At 50.7% G+C, this 21,735-nt stretch overlaps 1 protein-coding gene across 1 annotated transcript; it reads right to left on the minus strand.

Moving 5' to 3' along the window:
* Positions 1–979: 979 nt before the first annotated feature.
* On the minus strand, positions 980–21,519 carry LOC107545090 (uncharacterized). Its single transcript, XM_087823768.1, has 6 exons — positions 21,368–21,519; positions 21,119–21,260; positions 11,015–11,138; positions 7,174–7,221; positions 5,078–5,343; positions 980–1,187 (listed from the first exon to the last, which is right to left on the minus strand). Exons 1-6 carry the CDS (start codon positions 21,517–21,519, stop codon positions 1,044–1,046), a joined length of 876 nt encoding a protein of 291 aa, XP_087679894.1. The 3' UTR covers positions 980–1,043.
* Positions 21,520–21,735: the final 216 nt, after the last annotated feature.

Raw genomic sequence — 21,735 nt, forward strand, 5'->3', positions numbered from 1 at the left:
TTCTACCACTGTTCATGTCCTGATGATAACATTAAACAGGCCCAGCTCTGGCTCAGGGCCTGGCGCCCAGAACGCCTACCTCTGTGACCTTGAAGAATGTTCAGCTAAGCTGGTTCTATACCTTGCATTTAATGTGGACTGAATTTTAACAAAAGGAAGACCCCTTCTGAGTCCCAGGGTCGCCTGGGGGTGGTGACATTCTTGGAAGGTTCCGCTGGGGTGATGACAGAGAGAGGCCTCTCAGGTGGCGCCTCAACTCTACAAACACTCCAGTAATGAAAACTGTGAGCTGCTTAATTTTCATCCAAATCCAGTCTGAGACTTTTCTTTTTAACAAAATGCTTTTATTGCTATTTTTAATTGTGGGGAGCCGGCGGGACTCCCCCTGGGGAGGGCCCGCCGGGCGAGGTGCTGCCCCAGGGTGAACACCCGGGGTGGCCCGTATGCCCTAGTGTCACCAAGAGAGGAATCTCTGGGGCATTGACCCGAGTGGTGGGCAGCGGTGCTAGCACTCGCCCTGCTCCCCCCGCTCCCCCTCCTTAAGGACTTGGCTAAGCTTAAGATTAACTGTGCATACATGAGGAAATACCTTTGTATAGGAGGCTTAGCAGAGGTCAAAAGGGCAGAACGTCCTAGTTAACTAGACAAAGAGTTAGGTGGGGAACATACCTGGGACAAAGGTTACTGATTAAACCGCTGCCTTACTGAATGCGCTATAATTACAAGCTGAAAAATAAACTCGGGGCTCAGTCACGTACTGAAGCCCTCCCGATCCCATCCTGTCTCTTGTCTTTCTTTTCCAATCCTCACCCCCTCAATCAGGTTACTGTTCGACTGCCGGCAGGCTCCGGCATTTAATGAAATGCACTGTTAGGTACTTGCATAAACTATCAAAAAGAGTTTATATTCATTGTTTTAACTCTTTCTTTCTGGTCACAAAGTGGGCCCGAAAGAGTGGCTGAAGCAAAGCACAGCAGGAGCCTCTGAGCCGGGTTAGGAAGAGGAGAGAGGACCCTCCTGGCCTCTGCACAGACGGACACTGGTTAGTAGTCGTCATAATTGTCGCTGGCTCCTTCCTGAGAGCTGTCGGGGCCCTGGGGACCCGCGGCGGCATCCTCATTGTGGTGACTGTGGTAATCAGAGTAGTCGTGTCCACTCTCATCATTTAGCCAGAGACCTTCCAATATCTGGAGAAGAGAGGGAACCATAGAGAGTGGGTTTAGGCCACACCCTGACCACATGTCACCCCGGCTTTCTCTGGGGTGGTTTTTCCTCAGTGATTAACAACCCAGGCTGAGTCCCACTGAAGGACTCCTGTGCCCAGAGGTCACTGCAGCCAGGACGGGGCTCTCAAAACGTTTTCCCCAAAGCAGTCCACACCCATTCCCATGAAAACTTCGGTCCTAGGAAAACTTCTAGGTACATCCCATACATCAACACTTTGCTTTTTTGGTAAATGAAACGGGCATCTGCCTGATAGAGTAACAACTGGGCCCAATGCCTGGCACATGCACATCTGACTGTGGCAGACACTGTGTTCCTGTCGCGTTCCTGGGCCAGGCCCACTCTGCACGTCGCGGGGGCTTCATCACTGGGGGCTGAGTGACTCCGCACGGCACTGGCCCAGCGCGGCACAGGGCAGGTGGGTTTGGGTGCTCCTGACGGTGACCCCCCCACACCTGCGGTGCTGCTTAGAGCCCTCACGGGCCTGTCCATCCCTCAGACACTGGTGCAATGGACACAGCGTGCCAGGCCCTGACCTGGGCACTGGAGGGCCGCCCAACACCGGTAGGATATCCCCTGCTTCGGGAAGCCTACAATTCCCGAGAGACATGAGGACAGACATCTGCCACTAATAAAAAGAAAAGGGAAGGAGAAGGACTGCCTGCGGGGGGGTGAGAAGTGGGGAGTGACCTTCAGGTTCACAGTTTGGGCACCTGCTCTTTGCTATTAGTCCATTCCTAAAGGACAGGCTAGTTGTTTGCTGGGGGGGGGGGGGGGGGTGCATGATGAATTGGGGTTACTCACACCTGTGGGCCTCAGGATGTGGTGAGCGATTTGGTGGAAGGGCAAAGAGGCAAAGCAGACGGACACGGCCTGGGGGTGGAGTGTGTGTGAAAGTCTGGGCTTCGGGCCGGTTTTTCTTAGTGTGGCCAGTGCGCCACCACCGCCGAATCTCGGGATGCTATAAAACGCAGAGCCTCAGGCACCCCCGCCCGCCTCCTGATCGAATCTTCTGGTGGTTGGGTCTCAGGAGCCTGCTTTCATTTCAATTAGACTCCAGTGAACATGACATCCCAGGACTCCTTGAGGCTGGCAGCCGGCCTCGCCCATGTGCTCTCAGTGGCCATGCTCTCTGGGTGAGCAGTGGCCGTGCTCTCAGTGGCCGTCCTCTCTGGGCAAGCAGTGGCCGTGCTCTCAGTGGCCGTCCTGTCTGGGCGAGCAGTGGCCGTGCTCTCAGTGGCCGTCCTCTCTGGGCGAGCAGTGGCCGTGCTCTCAGTGGCCGTCTTCTCTGGGCGAGCAGTGGCCGTGCTCTCAGTGGCCGTCCTGTCTGGGCGAGCAGTGGCCGTGCTCTCAGTGGCCGTCCTGTCTGGGCGAGCAGTGGCCGTGCTCTCAGTGGCAGTGCTCTCTGGGCGAGCAGTGGCCGTGCTCTCAGTGGCCGTCCTCTCTGGGCGAGCAGTGGCCAACTGTGCGGGCTGAGAGCAGGGCTCGGGCAGCCCCGAACGCAATGCCCGGCTCCTTTCCCCAGCCGGGGGCATCGCGGGGCCTGGGGCCTGGAGCCTGTGCCTGGAAGAGGAGGGCGCTGGCTTGTCCCGAACACTGCAGTTTCTCCTGGAGCGAAATCATCTTGTTCCTTGATTTTCTCATTTTAGAATCTCGTTTGAAGCTTGGCTTAAAATATATTTATTTCATTAAAATTTTTTAATGTTTGATGACTACAGAAAAGATGCGGGCTCATATTTTAAAATCCGTATGTGGGAGGGAAACGAAGAAAAAGGGAGATCGCAGTTCCGCTGCCAGCGGCCACTGCTGCCGCCGAGGGGGCTCCTTCCAGTGTCGCCTGAGCATATTTAGTTATTAGGTCTTATTTGTTCCTTCTTTAGTCTGGTTCTGTCCTCAGACACTACGTAGCCGTTTCCCCATGTTGAGCTCTTAGTACCCATTTTCATGAATTGCAAATACTGATAACCAAAGAAATGCAAAGTGCTAAAAGGTGAAATCGCATTTTCATCTATCAAATAAGTAAAATTTTAAAGCTTTCCATGAGAATAGCAGATGCTGCTGCAGATGTGAGGAAACAGGGGTCCTCACCTGTGGCTTAGGGAGCGACCCTCAGATGTATCCACCTTCGCCCAGTAACTGCCCTGGGCGCAGGCGATGCTCAGGAAGAATCTAGCTACACAAAGAGGTGCCAATTACGGCACCGGCCTGTGAGGTTGTTGTGAAAGTTAAGTAAGTTCATTCATGTAAGAACTAGAATATTCCTGGCATAGAGTCTGGCTATAAGAGTTTAGCTATTTGTACAGCAAAACATTATATTTGAGTAGCAAAAAGATAACTGGGGAACAACTGATATGGCCAATGGTTTGGAACGAGAAGGAAATTCTGACACTGCTGCATAACTCAGTGGGATGCATTTTATGCAGCCATTAAAAATGGTCTCACCCTGGCCAGTTTGTCTCAGTGGTTGCAGCATCGGCCTGCAGACCGAAGGGTCAAGGGTTCGATTCCTGGTCAAGGGCACGTACCTAGGTTGCAGGGTTCGATCCCCAGCCCAGTCGGGGCGAGTGCAGGAGGCAACCAGTCCATGTGTCTCTCTCACATTGATGTTTCTCTCTCTCCTCCCCTTCCCTTCCTTCCACTCTCTCAAAAAAGTCAGTGCAAAAGAAGTTTCTTCCCGTGAGGATTAACAAAACAAAACAAAACAAAAATAGAAAGGTCTCCTTAGGTCCCCAGCCCACTTTATAATCAGACTGTTTGTTTCATTGCTCTTGAGTTGTGTGAGTTCTTCATATATTTTGGATATCTGCCCCATATCGGAGGTATTGTTTGCAATTATTGTCTCCCATTCCATCGGATGCCTTTTTGTTTTGTTTAGTTGATGGTTTCTTTTGCTGTGCAGAAGCATTTTAGTTGGATGTAGTCCCATTTATTTTTGTTTTGTTTCCCAATAAAATTAATTTTAAGAATGATGTCTCTAAAGAGTTTGATTTGTTCTCACCAATTGCAGTATTTTGTATACGCCCTTGATTGACAACATGAATCACGGCCCGTGTGGGAAAGCCCTTCTGTTTGCTCTCGGAGAGGCCGCCCTTCATCTGCTCCCTGCTGGGTGGGGCTGAGCGCTCTGCACCCTGAGCCTCGCACACTGTGCTGCTCCCAGCGGCAGCCTGGCTGTCACTCTGCAGAATTCTGTGCACTGCCATCCCCACCTCCACCCTGCACTGTCTTACCTGCCCCTGGTCCCCAGCTGGGAGTCTGTGATTAGAAACATTTTTTCCTGTAATTGGGTGAATATGTCCACTCTCACTACCTGCGCATGTGAACCAAACCATCTTTTCTTGCAAATGCACTGACAAATTATCCCCAAAGCATTTGCAAAGACCCATCTCTCTTTAAAAGTCAGTTTCCATGTCCTTCCATTGTCCTCTTGGGTCTTCGCATTGACCTTGTCGTTTCTGACATTTTTTGAGGTAAAGCTGAAAATGTTTTGGGGTGGTTGTGAGTTATTTTAAGGCAGAGCTGTTAGAACTGTTCCTAGGAAAACCAGACTTGATGAATCAGTTCCAGCCAGTTTGGGCAGTGACTTCTCTGGAATTCCGCTTCCCAAACATGTTAGGAGGGCTTCCCATCTGAACCTAGTGTGATGGACAATTCCAGCTGCTGTCCCCATACTGATGGTCACGTAACCGAGCTTGGGTAGCCTTGCCATGGGGGGGGGGGGGGGACTTGTCCTTTTGGAGCCAACAATGAAGCCTTATTTTCTGTGCCCTGTTTCCCCAAGCTATCCCCAGCACACACACGCGCACACACACACACACACACACACACACACACAGTGGGAGCGGGTACTCACCCTCCTGTTGGAGCCTGTATTGGGGAGCTGCTGGTTCCACTGCGGGTACGACTGCGGGTCCCACTGTTGGTACAACTGCGGGTACCACTGCTGGTACCACTGCTGGTACCACTGCTGGTACGACTGCGGGTCCCACTGCGGGTACCCCTGCTGGGTGTTGGACCAGGTCGGGTCCCACAGCTGCCGTCTCTGTCGCTTCAGGCTGCCCAGGAAGTTTTGGGCTTTGTTCTCCTCAACAGCCAGGTCCGTTTTCTTTGGAGCAGGTGCTGAAAGAGCAATTCCCACCCAGGAAGGAAAGAGCGTGGTTTGCTCTCCTGCTGGGCGAATCACTGTCATACATCCCACCAGGTGCCCAGGGGGAGGGTGGTCTGACTCAGCGTCACTCGTACAGAGTCCTGTTAATAAGCTCGTCTGTCTGGGACCAGCCATGTAAAAGGGGTGGCTGACCCTCAGCTTCTCAGGCCCAGGGTGGAAATGAAATTCAGCTCATTCCCTGCAGCTCTCCCGTGCCCAGAGCCAGGCCTCACTCAGGACTGATGGCTCCCCCCGGGCTCTGCATTCAGGAGACGGGTGTCTAGTCCCGCCCTGGTGCACATGCACTGTACACGCAACCAAGAGAGCACGGGGCTTGCTCAGGAAACCAGGGAGTGGAAAGGCCAGGAATGATGAGCCCTGGGGGCCAGACCAGGCCCAGCCCCATGATGTGGCCAGTGCGCACCCAGATTGCTGGGACACACAGTGCCACCGTGGGCACCATCTCTGCCTCGGATCACTGGCAGCCACTGAGTCTGGGAGGGTCCCGGTGCTGCTGTCCCAGGCTGCCTCCCGTCTGTCTGCGTGGTCTCAGCTGCTTAAACAGCACCCCCTCGGCAGGGAGCCGCCGAGCCACTGGGTCTGCCCGCTGCCTGGTTGAGCGGGTCCCTCCTATGAAGCTGGGCTGCCGTCCCTGCCTCTGTGCTGCTACGGAGGCAGCGGGGGTGATGGGAGTGAAGTGCCTGTGTGTTCGTGGTCAGGTGGATAAATACCGGGGGTTGTTTTCACTCTTGTTCATGTCTAATTCCCTCCGGGCCTGTTACAGCGTTTGGTACACAGTAGGTGCTCCATCTGTATTTCTTGGCTTGAAATGAATCAAAGTTGAGGATGTACACCCAGGACATGTGGGTATCTGGCGGTTTCTGCTCCAGTCCCCCTTTGTCAGGCTGGCCCTGAGAGACTTTCTGTCACCCAGCTGTGCTTGGGGAGACACTGGCTGCCCAGCATGGGGAAGAAGCTCTCCGAGATGCCCCAGAGACTGCGGAGGGGCCCGGGGCCGTGGGAGCGGCTGGAAGTGCTGGGCAAGATGCCCCAGGAGCCCCCGACCCTGAGGGGGCGCCCCTGCCCAGTACCTGCGGGATCCCCGAGGGGAAGCTGGAGGCCCCTTCGGGAGCCCACTTGAACCTACTAGAGTCCCTGCTGACTTGGACAGACAAGAGTGATTAAATATTCAAGTCAGGAGTGTGTCACACTTCCTAATTTCTAAGGGACAGTTAATTTAATATTACAGGTGAAATGAAGTTCCAGGAGGGAAATGGCCTTCACAGACCACAGCGTTGGTCCCATGGACGGAGCTGATGACAGCGGGCCCAGACTGCGCTCTCCCTAGACCCTGCGCGGCTGTCCACCACGTTACCTGAGGAGCGTCCCACCAGGTGTCAGTGAGAAGACGTCTTTCCAGCTGAGCCCCCCAGGAGCTAACTGCATGTGGGCCATCGGGACGGGGCAGTGCCTGCTGCCCCCGAGCTCTGCCGGCTCCAGAGTGTGCTCTGGATGAATGTGCTCTGACCGGCCCACGCTCCCGCACGAACAGCACCCGGGTCACACTGCAGCCGGCCGCTCTCATTTCCGAGTCCACACTGACAGCTTTCGGGAAACAACCTTCAGCCATCTCCTGGCAATAATACTCATCTAATGAAACATCGCACCCCACACCCACAGAATACGCTCTTCAGACTAAACACGCCTGATGCCCGAACACGAGGCTCCGGGGAGCACGCTCGGCGTGGCCATTTCATTTAATCCCGGGGAGACCGCAACCCTGACCCACAGGGGGTATTTACCTTCCCGTCTTTGAAGCATCAGCCTGAGTTTATTTCCACTTATGGCACCTAAAGGAAGGAAGACAGAAGTCAGGTTGCGCCCACCTTGATCTGGCAGCTTGATAGTATCACACTGTTTAGGGCTGTGGCTTCCCTGTTGTGCAGAAAAAACAGCTCAGGCTGCCCATGGCTCAGCCTGGAGACGGTGACCGTGGCTGACCAAGGGCAGGACAGGATGAGCTGGTCCCTGGGAAAGGTGACATTGTTCTTTCAGCCCTTACGTCGTGTTATGAGGGCCAGTCATCTGTCACAGGTGCCCTCCTGCAGGCTTTCTCTCTTCGTGGTAGAGTGGGTGGAAGTGCCCCCCAATTCATGTCCACCTGAAACCTCTGAATTGAAGTTTCCTGGAAATAGGGTCTTTGCAGACACATGAGTCAAAGCCCTCGAGGTGCTATCACACTGAATCCAGGGCGGGCTCTACACCCCAGGACTGGTGTCCTCGCCCGAAGCCGAGAGGATGCCGAAGAGGTGCCGGCAGAAGGCAGGGGCGGCAGACGTTGGGAGCTGTGCTGCCACAAGCCGAAGCCTTAGCTCTAGAACTCAGCCCGGTTTGTAGCTTATCCCGATCTCCTTATAAGCAGACGTAATTGCACCATTTGCTCTTATTTTTATTCACTTCTAAAAATGTTTCTCAGCAGCATGGTCGTTTCAATGGAAAACAACGCATCTGGCCTGATAGGACCCCTCCGGGTGTGAGGACCCGTCCACGCCTCTGGTCCTTAGGTGCACCTGTCAGCACAAGGCCTGTCCTCTGAGGGGAACAAAGCCCCGGGACAGCCCAGCCTCTCAGGTAGGGAGCAAGGTAGCTCCAGGTGTCAGGAGCTAGTCTGGCCCCAGGAAGGAGACAGGCACTGAGGGGAGGTGGGCACTTTCTTGGGCAGGTACTCAGCCTCCCTCCCTCTCCATGGTCAGGCCCAAGGCCTGGATTTCTACCTGCAAGGGTACAGTTTTCTGGGGAAAGAAGCCTAAGCTCTCAGAAGTGTCTGGCACCCACATGAGATTAAGGACCCTGCTGAAAGAATTTGCTAGGTAGTTCACTAGGGGAAAAAGAATACATTTGGAGGGAAAGGTCACAGATTGGCTGCCCACAGCTGAACTTTTCTTGCAGGTGTGTTTTACTGGGATGTCCAGTGTTCACAGAATTTGAATTGAACATCTCTGGGTCTACATCACTCAGCACACCCCTTGGTCCCCAAAGAGCCACTCTATTAGCCCCTGTAAGCATCTGAATTTGGGTGATACCCAGCTTCCTTTAGAGTAGGTGTGCCAGGCAGGGAGCCGGCTCGGGAAGACTCTCTAGAGACCACATTACAGCACTGGGGGTGCGGGGTGGGGAGCGGCTGCCCTGGTGTCTCCACAGGAGGGCTGGTGTCTGCTGCACAGTGCGCCCAGGTAGTAGCACAATGTGCGGTGGCCTCTGGAAGAACCCAGGGGTTTCCATTGTCTGTGCGCGCGCCAGTCTACGGTGATGTGATGGTTTAAAAAGCAATTGCCATTTTAGACTCATTAATGACACGGTGGCATCCTGCAGAAAGGAAGCACTTGTCCTGTCTCTGTTTTCTCACTGCTCTGATCAGACCACCCCTCTGTCATCTGGTTCAGTTCAGAACATGACTTTCAGAAGAGCCCAGAAAAACTGGAGTTGTGGTCAGAGGGAGAGTCCAGGGGGGACAAGGGCCCAAACGTGTTATATGAGACACAGTAAAAGAATTTAGATGTCTAACCCGGAGGAATAAAAGCTCTGGGAGGAAAGTGATGGCTCTGAGGGGCCACAGGGCCACAGATTAGGACGTGAAGTAAGGTTTCCAACACCTGGCAGCCCTGCAGCACTGGCATAGGTCGTGCCAGGAGGTTTCACATCAGGAGTTGCTGGAGGCTCCTGAGCATAAATAAGCAGAGAGGAGCCCTTGAGGAGGCTGCCGCAGGCGGGATTCCTTAGAGGGCCCGCACGCCTCTTACAGGAAGGAATCAAAGAAAACGCTTCCCAAAACAGACAGCTGTGTTCCCTGGCACTAGTGGTAGCATTCAGTACAGTCTTAACCTTTGTCCATCTGCAACAACTCCTGCGGAATTAAGTCCCTTCTATGCTGGCCTTCTGTAAAAGCTGAACAATTAATGAATGAAATGTGGTCTGATGTTGAAACAGACACGGGCTTAAGCATTTTCAATGAGGCTGCAATTTCTAGCAGCAAATGTGTCACCACTGCTCCAGACTTGCAGCCTCACCAATTCTCAGCAATGCAACGGAAAAGCATGGGTAATCCCTGAATTATGAATTGTCAGTGTTGCCACTGTACCAATCACTACACACTGAACTATAAACATTCACACGTATGATCCGACACCACACTACATTTGTTTGAGGAAAAAAGCAAAGAACAAGTGAACACGTGTGATGTTTTTTCTGTAGTATGGGATTTTTTTTTACCCCAACACCATCATTTCTATTTCTAGGCTGTGGTAATTGGCACTTCTGAGTTTATCAAATCTAGTTACCTGGCAGAGATCTCCCAGCAGGTTTAGAATTGTAAGATGCCCCTTTGATCAATTTACTACTTGGTGAAGAAGGGAGATGATCATTTTCTCCATTAAATGTTTTTGGGTGTCACAAAGGGCCACCTTTGGGACTCTATCTAGATAAAAATATTTTCATTCTATGTCATAAGAACGTTTCCATTCCAGCTCAATGTTGATACTGTAATATTTTAACTGACTGCTTTCACTACGTTCTTGGTATGAAGGAAACAAAATACAAGCCCTGAAGAGGGAAGCTTATAGCCAGGGCTCACTCTCCTTCCTGGGATGTGCTTCTTAAAATGAGCGGAACAGAGGGTGTGAGGTAGATAAATTCTGTAATGGGAAATTATTGATTAGGCTCCTCTGCAGTTGTAATTTAGAACTGCAGTAACACACCCCCCCCCCCCAACACACACTTGAACAGGTCCCCTGCTGTCCGAAGGACCCCAGCTCCAGCCTCCGGGCTCCTGCTGCATGCCTCCTCCCTCCCCTCCACCAGGAACTTGGTTTTCTGTACCTGCTTTGAGTAAGTAAAATACAGTAGCCAGCAAACTCCCATTTCCATCCAGTGCCCAGCTACTCCGCAGTGGGGAAAGCACCAGCCTGGGGTCTCAGGTCTGGGCAAGTCCTTCACTCCAGCCCTTGTTCCCTTAGCAGGAGATCTGGGGCCACAGTGCCTGCCTCTCTCAGTTGTGAGCCTCAAAGGCCCTGGAGCATGTGGGGCCACTAGTGAACCACAGAGGACCCCACACGGGAAGGCGGTGGTGTCCAGACAAAACATTATTTCCCACTGCCTTTCTCAAGGCAGGATCTGTCCACTCCCAGGGTCCAGATGGCTGCACACCCACCACACTGCTTCATTCTGGGTGTGTGTGAAAGTGCACATGTTGTAGGGAGTGTTCCATTGGGAATTTTCAACCCATTTGCTGAGGGCTCCATGAAGTAGAGCCAGGGACAGCATTTCTCCCCTAAGAGCGGTTCCCCCTGTGGGATGCAAAGTCTGTTCACCATCGGGGGTGTGGAGGGAAGGCGGGGCACCACCTGATTGAGTCAAGCTCCCATTACCCCTCCTCATTACCTTAGTCCTAAAACACTTCTTGTCCCTCTTTGGGACCCTCTGGCCCTCATTTTTCCCCGGGTCTGAGGCCCTGCCCTTGACCCTGGTACTCTGTCGGCCTGCCCAAGAGCACCACTTGCTACTTGTGCGAGTGCAAAGCCCAACATCCCTTTCACCCTTTGGCCCTCTCAGGGACTCAAAATGCTCCCTGGCATCGCCCCTACTTACTTGGGCCCAGGCACAGCAGCAGGAACAGCACCAGCGCGGTGGAGGCCAGGACGGCGGGCCGCGCGGAGGAGGAGGCCATGGCTGCACCCAGCAGGCTGGAGGGAAATGCGCGCACCACTAGCGGCTGCGGGAGGACTGGCGCGCGAGATAAAGGGGCGCAGGGGGCGGGAGAGAGGGGCGCAGGGGGCGGGCGTTCCTGCCGGGGCGGGGCCGCCAGGAGGGCGCGGTGCCCCCGGGCCGCGGGCCAAGCAGACCCAGCGCATCGCATCGCAGCCTCTCTCTCGGGCCCAGCTCCAAGGCCGCAGAAGCTCTCGCCGCTGGAGCCACCGAGGACCACAGGGTGGGCGCAGCGGGCTGGCGAGGACAGCGGGGTTCCAGCTGCCAGGGAGGGGCTGATGCCATCAGGAGGGAAGGGCTCAGGGCCCCGAATGGTGGGAGGCAGCTGGCCGACCCCAGCCCAGGTCTCCCCCTCTCCTTCCCCCTGCCCCAGCCGGTCTAGCTGCTGCCCCTGGGGCGCCCTCACTGGCACAGTTGGCTCATGGAGAGGTCTCCGGGGCCTCCTGAATCCCCACGCTGCGGGCACAGCCGCTCTGGCTGCGCTGCGATGGGGGAGATACTGAGGGGCCCCGTCTGGGCTCAGAGCTGCCACCCAGGACAGCATCGCCCCCAGGCTCCTGGAACAGAAGGCCTTTCCCAAGCCGGGGACTGGGAGGGCTCTTTCCCCCAGGTGTTGGCAGAATAAGTGTCCCGCTGTGGGCTCTGTGACACTGAGGTGAGGCCCAGCGCCAGGCCTGCGCAGGTGGAGGACTCGCAGGGTGGGGAAGGAAAACAGACACACTTGTCCCAGGGGGCGGTGGGCCTCGCCTAATCAGTGTCTGGAGGCCTTGTCTGCACAATGGCCGCAATGCTGAAATTACCCTCAGGGCCGGTCCATCGAAGACCCGCTCTGAGCTCAGCTGAGCGTCTCTTTACCTCCTTTCTGCTTCTCATACCTTCCAGGGGTACCTGCTGACTGTCTCCCCAGATAACTAGCTCTCGGTGCAAGGCCCGCAGAGCCCTCCAGCAGGCAGGGGGAAGGGAGTGTGCTCATGTCAAGCAAAAAAGGACACATGGTGGCAGGTGACGTGGGTCTGACAGACCCCAGGACTGGGCTGCACAGGTGTCCAGAGAGAAGCAGGAAGACAAGGTTCTGCATCAGAGGACTGTAGGGAAAAGCTTACAGACGCAGAGAAACTCTGGAGTGGGGTCCAAGTAAAGAAAAACTAAGAATGGCGATATGTGTACTTTTGCCCAAGACAAGAAATTCATCAGGAAGAAAATCAAAGCAAATAGAAAGTCGAGGTTCTGTGTGGACTTGTTTAGCACACGCATCAGGATATTAGTTATAATCTCTGATCTGTCCTGTGGAGAGCGCCTCCCTCTGCTTCAAATATCCAACAGAGTTTGCTTCTGATACAACATTTAAATGCTTGTCTCTTAACTAGAATCTGATCAGAACTGAGCTCATGGGGCCAGAAGGACAGTAGCCACCTCCCTGCATAGTGTCCTCCTTCCCTCTTGGGCAGCAGGCCCACATGGTGCGCCCCCACCCGTCTCCTCCTGGGTACCCTTGAAAGTGCAGGGGCAATTTTATTTTGTGTTAATTCAGAGTCCAGGGGGAAAATGTCTTCTTTAATCAGCTCAGTCATTTGCAGGATTTGAAGACAAAGTAAGCATCGAATCCTAATTTTTAATGGGACTATATACAAAATATCTTAATGGCTGTTTTATTATAGAATTGGTAAGATGAATCAGAGATCCTACAGAAAATTATTTTAAAATCATTGCCCATAGGTGAGAAGAACATTTCCTGAGGATTAACCCGGATTCTTCTCCCCAAGGACGGGTGGAAATGAGCCCTTCCTCCTGCCAACTCCAAACTGCTCCAGCGGCCCCCGAGGCAGGGGTAGGAGCCCTGCAACTTCCACAGGAAGGGCCGAGACGGGGCGTGGCCAGGACTGGGCCCTGATGGCAAGTCCTCATTTTGAAGCTAAGTCCACGCTTCCTAAGCAAGAGGATAAAAAATGACCACCGTGTGCCCGGGAGGCGTGGCTCAGTGGTTGAGCATCGACCAAGGAACCAGGAGGTCAGGGTTCGGTTCCCTGTCAGGGCACATACCCAGGTTGTGGGCTTGATCCCCAGTAAGGGTCCTGCAGGAGGCAATGATCAATGACTCTCGTCATAGATATTTCTCTCTCTCTCCCTCTCCCTTCCTCTCTCAAATCAGTAAAGACATTGTTTTAAAAAAAGATCGCCGTGTGAGGTAACAGGCCCATTTGCTAAGCATGCAGAGCTTTGTCTCTACTAACAAGAGACACAGCCTCCTCTCGTGCAGCTTATATTGAAATGTAATAGAGGGAAACGTGAGATCAAGTTCACGGCATGATGACCAAGAAAGAGCATCATCCCCATTCCCGGGGTCCCAGCCCTCAGGCCCTCCCCACCCATATGTACTGGAACAAAATTGTGCAGTTGGCACAACACTTTTTTAAAAACATTTCATTGGTATTTTATTTTCACTTATTTAAAAACACCATAAAATAAAGGCCATGGTTACCAATAGGAAGGCACTAATTAATGAAAAAAGTGTTAAAAAGCATAAGATTTATGACTGTGTCAATTTACCAATTCAGTTCCGTTCAATCCTGTCCCCATGTCTATTTCTCAAAATGCTCACTGACCATCCTTTGCCTGGACAATATTCCAGAGTGAAATGTCCCCAGCTCCAGGATTCTTGTCCGCTTTACGGATTGTGGGTAACATTTTATCACCACTGATAAAACAGCGCAGAGCTCGCTCATATACCTGTCATTTGTCACCATGTGAATCACGTGTCCTCCCAGGCCTGGTTCTGTGATGGGAATTGTCCAGCATGCTGAGACCAGAGATCATATACATGTACAGAGCCTCGTATGCAGTAAGCACCCAATGAATGTTGTGGACATACTGCTGGTGGCAGAGTGAGGGGCTGTCTGCATACCGGCCAGCTTGGGCCGACACATGGGAGGCAGCCAGGGTACCCGAGGGCATCGAGTGGGTCTCCATGGGGCTGTGGCTGACAGGTGAGACAAGTTATAAGAAGGGCCATCAGTGTTGAGACAGGAGTTCCTTTTTGCCTTCCTGGGTCCTGCACTCTTCCCTGCTGTTTACTGGTTTGTTTGCTTCCAGTCCCAGTGGTCTAAGGCTGTAGGAAATCTAACATCTTTCTCAGCCACGACCAGTCCTTCCTCAGTCACCTCCACGTGGAAGTGGACGAGCCTGTCTCTACTGGGAGGGCCCTGCTCAGATGCCTGCTTTTCTAAAGCAGATGCCAGCCCCACTCCCAGCTCCAAGCACTGTGGCAGCATGTGCTCTGCACCTAAGTGGTGCATAAAGAGCAGCCCCTTCACTTGCCCAGGAAACCAACTCCCTGCAAAATCTACTCTGGAACAAGGCGGTACAGAGATGCACACATCAAGCGCTTTCGATTGCTTTTCCAGTTATGCCCAGGCTCCTTTCTCCCTCAACATTTCTGTTTCACTATTTCCACTGCTGTGATATCTTGGTACTTTTAAAATGTGTCAACTTTCACTCTCTTTAAGTGGAGTCCTTGACCAAGTTGCTCTATTGAGGTTACAACCATTTTTCTTGCAATGGTTTAACAGGTTCCCTCCGTTTCTTCTGGGAGCCGTTTGACAGATGCGTCCTCAAATGAAACCAATGTTAGAAATGCCGTCAGAGTTTCATCAAACTGAAGAGCAGGGAAAGGTTTGAAGAAGCCTTTGTAACCCATTTTGTCTTCTAGATGCAGAGCGCAGAGATTTTAGAACACAGGCTTTCCCTCATCATGGCCCCGTTGCCCTACTGTGGAGGCAAATCTGTCTCTACCCTCACTTCAGGGGTCCATCCCAAAGGACCTGTTGGTTTGTCTGTCCTAAAGGGTTAGGACAGCAAACTGGATGGACGGATGGCCTGAAATTCTGTCTTAAGGGTCACGTCTGACTGGTAAGCATGCTTTCAAAAACAAACTGATGACTTAGTTTGCGCTGAAGGCTGGAAGAGGTTTGGGCCCCTCTGCTGAGCACACCAAGCCCCTCTGGACCCTCACGGGCTGAGCCTGGCTTCAGTGATACGCCACATCCATGAGCTGTTTCTTCTCGATCCTACTTACCACAGATACAGGGGAAGACGCCTCTGATTTTTGGTTATGCGCTCAGTGCTTTGCCCGCGAAAGGCAGAGGAACTGACCACAGGAGCAGCAGATCCAGTGTCCGACCCGTCTGCCCTGTGCTTTGCAGCACAGGGTTTGCCTGCCCCGCCTTGGCCATTTGGCAAACCTCTGCTCGGGCTTTGAGACTTATCCCAAGCAGAGTGTACCCCACAATTCTCCTGACTCCCTCAGGCTGGGAGATTCTGCATCTTCAGTGCAATTACTTTCTTCCGCAAACCCTTACTACGGAGCAGCCTGTATCACACTATATGGCAACTGTTTACATGTTTGATGCCCTCCCCTTAAACTAGATACTCCCTGAAGACACAGGTACATTTTTCTATCCCCAGCACTAATTATAATGCTGGCTTGCAGCCATCTCGATACACTTTTCTAGAATGAATGGATAGAACAGCAACCAGAATTTGAGATTTGTTATAACTGTTCCCTATTTTTCAGTATTTTCTATACTCTTCTGTGCCTCTGCTTCTGGTGTCTGTGCCCTATCACATTTTTTAAATGTGGGAGCCATTTCCAAAGGCTCCCAACTTTGGGGACAGGAAGTCAGGCAGGCACAGTGGGCGCTGTCCATCCTGCCCCAGGGCGCCGGGGCCTCAGCTGGACTGGACCCAGACCTGGCCCTGGCCCAGACTGGCGCCATCCACCTTGAGTGCCAGTTCCAGGCGTCTGCTGGGTTCCTGGATTCTTCTCCAGGTCATGCCTCCAAGTCCATGATGGCTCCTTCACTCCCATGTCAGGGGCCTGGCCTGTGAGGCGGGACATGTGAGACTGGCGGACCCCCCCTCACAGCGTGGGGGTGTCACCGGAGCAGACCACATGCTAAACCCAGATGGGTAGCCCAGTGTGTTTCATCTTCCTGGGGAACACGTGGGTCTAAGGCTATGGGAAAGGAGGGAGGATGTGTGCTGAGCAACGCTCCTTCGGTTAAATATAAACTCTCATGGCCCGTGTCCTCACTGTCATCAGGTTCACTCGGACCTTACAATGGACTGTGCTAAAGTTACTGCAACCAGATCGAAGTCTTATGCACTACCTGGCACCCGAATTAGCCCCTTTTAAACTTGGTCTCTGAGGGGTTTTTATTATTTTTTTATTTTTGCTTAAAAGACACTGGCCCTGGCCACATAGTCAGTTGGTCAGATTATCATCCCAATACTCTAAGGTTGTGGGTTTGATCCCTGGTCAGGGCACATACAAGAATCAGCCACGGACGCCTAAATAAGTGCAACATAAATCTATGTCTTTCTCTCTCTGTGTGTCTCTCTCTCTTTCTCTGTCCCCTTTCCTCTGTCACTCTCTCAAATCAATGAATCTTTAACAAAATAAAAAGAAAAAACAGATTTCTGCAGGTGTTTTCAGAAACAAATTTGCCACAGATTAAGTTTAGTTTGTGACATTCCAGTTTATATATTTGAAAAGAACATACATCAGACTGCGAACAGGGAGAAGAAACCTTCCCAACATCTGCACGCTGAGAGCATCACGTTTCCAGTGGTTACTTAATAGAGCAACTTAGAATCTCTGGTATTGGCAAACGGGTTGTCCTGTGTAAAATGAAACTACTGCACAAAAGCCACGCTTTCACTGGCATCTTTCCTGCTCTTAACTAGAATTTTCCAGGGAAATGAGCACTGTGATGCTTTGCATGCATAAGCTAATACCCACAAAAATCCAATGATATAGCAACAGGAAAACCCCTCAGGAAACTCTCTCCACATGGGACCCGGCTGACCTCATCACATATGGATTTTGCCTTTTCCTGGGAACTAGGGAGTGAGCACACTATCTGCTGTGACCTGTTGTGAACAAGGTCTCTGCCCTTCCCCAGAAGTACCGGGGGAGGAATCTAACATCTGCAAAGTCTACTCAGCACTCTTCTGGGTGGAAACCATGCCTTCCTGGCATTTCATGTCTCTATACAAGGACAGAGAGACTGGCCCTTCGGAGTCATCAGGGAGGGAAGAGGGCTGTGACTAGGAGCCTCCTGCCACGGCCACTTGTTATATCTACATGTTGTGTCTGTGTCCTGAGTGAATCATTAAAACTGTGGCCACGTAACATCTGAAGGAAGGAAGGGGAGACACATACTCAGTTCTACTTTCTCTACTTATGGACCCGGCAAGTTCCTGCAGCTGGTGGGTCGGCTTGTCCAGGAGAACGAGCGCCTCCGCCTTTTCCTGATGACGGTTCCCAACAGGTGCAGGTTCATCGGCCTAGGAGAACGAGTCCTTTTCACTAAAAATTTGTCTCCTGTTATATTTACTTTAAAAGAAAACTGACTCCAATGTGTGCTAGCAAACAAAGTAAATACCAGTCCAGACCAGGCCCCCCTTAGAGGAACAAGACGAAGAGAAATGTAGGTGATGGGGCTGGAAAGCCAACCAAACGAGAAGTGAATTTTTTAAATGGCTGTGAGGAGGTCTTTTTACACATTGAGAAAGCTATTTTATGGTTACTTGGGTTTAAAAATAATTAGTTTATTAAAATAAAATTTAAAAACCTAGTTTTCCCTGGGGCTTCAAATTCAGCGTACACATCTTATCTATTTTTTAATCTAGTAGAGCAAGTACAATCACCTCTACTTTCTCTTTCACTATTGTTTGATTAATTCAACTTGACCTAAATTCCTTAATCAATCCGAATAATAAATGTAGTTAATTAAATTCCCTTAGACATTTTAAAATTCATATAAACTTAATTTTGCTTTTAAGCGCCTTGAATACCTGACTTAAGTCAAAGTTGTTCAAATGATTCCAATGAACCATTTTAACTAGTAGAATGAATCTCATGTTCCTTTGAATGTTATAAACTCTTTCAATACCCCAAAACACAGATTATCTTAATGATGTCCTAAACAGAAGTATTAATAATCTAATTCAATTTAGTGTATCATGACTATATAATTTTAAACTCTATTTAATTTTAAACTTTTCCAGAGATTAAAAAAAAAAAAAAGTCAAAAGAAAACAAAAACACTTATCCACCAAGAGAACAGTTTTCCCACCATAAGGGAGTTGGAATTGTTAATAGAAAGAGATTTCTGACCAGGTCACAGGATCTGGGGCTACACAGGCTGAGGACCTCCCAGAATCCTGCGTAAACCACCGAGGTTCACTCAGCACTTTTTACAGTTGCTGTCACAGCAGCAAGTTCACAGCCTTCAGGTTCAGGGTGGTTTCTCCGAGATCAAGTTAGGCCATGATGTAATTCTTCCACTGGACTCAAATGGACTGAAGCCTGCATCCCCACTGCAACTTCATAATGTTCCTTCTCCTGCTTGACTGAATCCTGCATTTCTTAGCAAACTGACATTTTTATTGCCTCTCCACTTCAATGTCTTAAAGTAATGTTAGAAAAATTAACTAACCACTGTGAACCTTAATTTTCTCATGGTATATTGTGAAAATTAAGAAAAGTTTTTAGAGTGTGGACCACACTACTTGAATACAAAATAAATTAAGTTGCCTCTTTTTAATATTTGTAATCCTCAATTTAATCTTATCATTCCAAAGTTTAGACCTGATATAGATAACTGCAAGAAATCTTTTTAAATACATTTTGAAAATTTCACTGTTACTTCATTATTCTCATTGTTAGTGTTTTTAATTGTACTAATAAAAAAAAAGGAAAGAAATAATGTCTCAGTTTCAATGCTGTAAACACAGCTCATTGCAATACAAGCACAGTTCTTGGAAAGCTTATAACATTTAGTATGCTTTACCTTTGGTAAATATCTCGCCTTTTACTGGCTTCTAGAACTCCTTTCAATCGACTCTCAGAAAGCAAACTAGCGACTTACAATAAACAGAGACTGTTTTAAATATCATATTCTTAAATACCATGTAAACTTAGGAAATAAAAATGTAATCTTTTCCCCAATATTTTAGGATGAACACATAAAGTGGAAAGAATTTTACAGTGAACACCCATATACCCACCAGCTAGATTCTACATTAACATTGTACTATACTTATACTTATTTGATCCATCTGTTCATCAGTCTTATTTTGTTATGTATTTGAAAGTAAACTGCAATCATCAATACATTTCCCCCTAAATAATGCACCATGGTATCACTAACTAGAGTTCAACATTTAGTGTAAAATTTACATACAATGAAAAGCACAAATCTTAAGTATACGTTTGTATACACCTGTGTAACCAAACCCCACCAACGTATAGAAAAGTACCTTTACCCCAGAACACTCCCAGGAAGTATGTACTCTTTTATGTAATCCTTTCACAGCGTGTTTCTGAGATACTGCCGTATCATTTGTTGTGTGTATCATTAATTTATTCCTTCTTATTGCTGAGGAGTATGCACTGAATGAACTCACCACACCTTTGCTTACCCTCACTCACTCTTTTTAATCCTCACCAGAGGATATATTTTCCATTGCTTTGCAGAGAGAATGGAAGGGAGAGAGAGAAACATTGATGTGAGAGGGACACATCAATTGGTAACTTCCTGCACCTGCCCCAATCAGGACCTGGGAGAGAGCCTGCAACCGAGGTACGTGCCCTTGGCTGGAATCAAACCCAGGACCCTACAGTCCGCGGGCCAACGCCCTAACCACTGAGCCAAACCAGCCAGGGCTGTCCTCATTCTTACATCTTACACCTTGACTTAGTATTTTCCACACACTACACGGACCTTTGCCAATGTCCTCACGAAGGAGCCACGTACCTCTGCTGGGTTCTTTTCTATAAATGATATGAAGACAAAGTGTGTAAGAAAGAGGGAAGTTCTTTAGCTTCTCTGCTCTTGCTATTCTGCATCTTGTAGGGGCATGAATGAACTGGACTCTTGTCCCCTGGACACCAAGTTGGAAATCTGTTCCGCAGTTTGCTTTAGGCGTCCTCTGTGGGGAGAGGGAAGAATGAGCTCACACTATCCAAGGGCCCTTGCCAGACGCTGGGCATTAAAGGCTCCTGAGACAATTCCTCTCCAGGCTGACAATCCTTGTTAGCAGCTTGTTTTCATAACAATTTCTGTTATTCCCCCAACATCACACTAAACTACAATCAGATCCAGAACCATATTAAATATCCAGCCAAAGCTGTGCATAACTGGTATTTTTTAAATAAGAGTCCAAACTGGATAAAATATGAGCATTCAGTAAATCTCTTCTCTGCCAAAATGATAAAATAATTTTATTTAGTGGAAACACTTGGCAATTTTTCAAATGAAAAATAAAATGTAAAATTAGCAAAGTTAAATAGGAGTTTCAGAAAATAACCCACTCTTTTATTTTTTTAAGTAATATATATTTGGTATTCAAAATCATGAAAATGTCAAAATGGAGAGAAACACAATAATCATCAGCATGCTACCAGCTACCATCCTAGCATGTTTCCTTCTATCTTTTTCTACATATATAGGGTGTTCCAAAAAAAAGTTTACATACTTTTATAGCTGGTAGCTCAATTTTGAAAATGGAATGTATTTTCATAAACACGGCCCTTATAATTATGTAAAGTGTGTGTATACATTTTTTGGAACACCCGATATATAAAAAATTAGTTGAAATACTGTATATTCAAGTTTATTATTTCTCAATCCCTCTTTCTAAAACCAACAGAAACATTTAAAAAGTAAATAAAATTGAAATGTCTGAGACCTCTCCTTTGCAGTGGCTTGGTGATCTTGAAGCTAACTTTCCTCACGCCCCGCAGGTACCCGTGTGCCTGCTGTGGTCCGAGTCCCTGCTCTCGCGTGTACACACGGGGACTGTCCCCTGACTGGCCCTTCAGCCCGAGGTCACGTGAACAGCAGCGGCAGCCCCGCGGGCGGGGCGGAGGGCGAGGGGCCGGGAGCGGAGCGGTGCCGGCGCAGGTGAGGTGGCCGCGGTTACGGTTAAAAGGCGGGACTGGGAGGTGCGGAGGGTTGAGGGCGCAGAGGCCACCGTCACGTTTCCGGAGGCGGGGTCCCCGGGGTGTGGTGGGGGCACGAGGGGCAGCCCCGGGTGGCTGAGGGACGCTGGGATGGGGGCCGTACTGCGGGGAAGGTTGAGGGTCAGGGCTCCCAGGACTCGGACCCCCGGCTCTCGCCCCGCTGGAGCCCGGCCGCCCCGCCACCCGCCCGGAGGAACAGCCAGAGGTACCTGCTGCCTCCGCTCCTGGGCGGGCGCTGCAGGGACGACAGGGGGTCCCGCGGCCGCCGCGCCAGCGTCTCTTCGCCTCCCCGCCGCCCGCATCGGTTGCCAGGGAAACCGCCCCAGCGGCCCCGGCGGGTGACGTCACGCGGTGACGCCATCAGCGCGCGCCCGCCTCACAATCCCAGGTTGAGCGAGAGCGGAGACAGTGCGGGCGACCGTCGTCTGTCGCGTGCGTACACCCCCCCCCCCCCGCACCCCCCTCCGCCTTCGCAGGTTTCCAGCTCTCCGCCGGTAACCGGCCCACCCATAGGCCTGGGGTGGAGGCAGGGGAGTCCCACCCCCGAAACCGCACATCCCGCCATACCGCAGTGTGG

The sequence above is a fragment of the Miniopterus natalensis genome, chromosome 13, assembly GCF_054644295.1.
Source record: "Miniopterus natalensis isolate mMinNat1 chromosome 13, mMinNat1.hap1, whole genome shotgun sequence".
NCBI lineage: Eukaryota > Metazoa > Chordata > Mammalia > Chiroptera > Miniopteridae > Miniopterus > Miniopterus natalensis.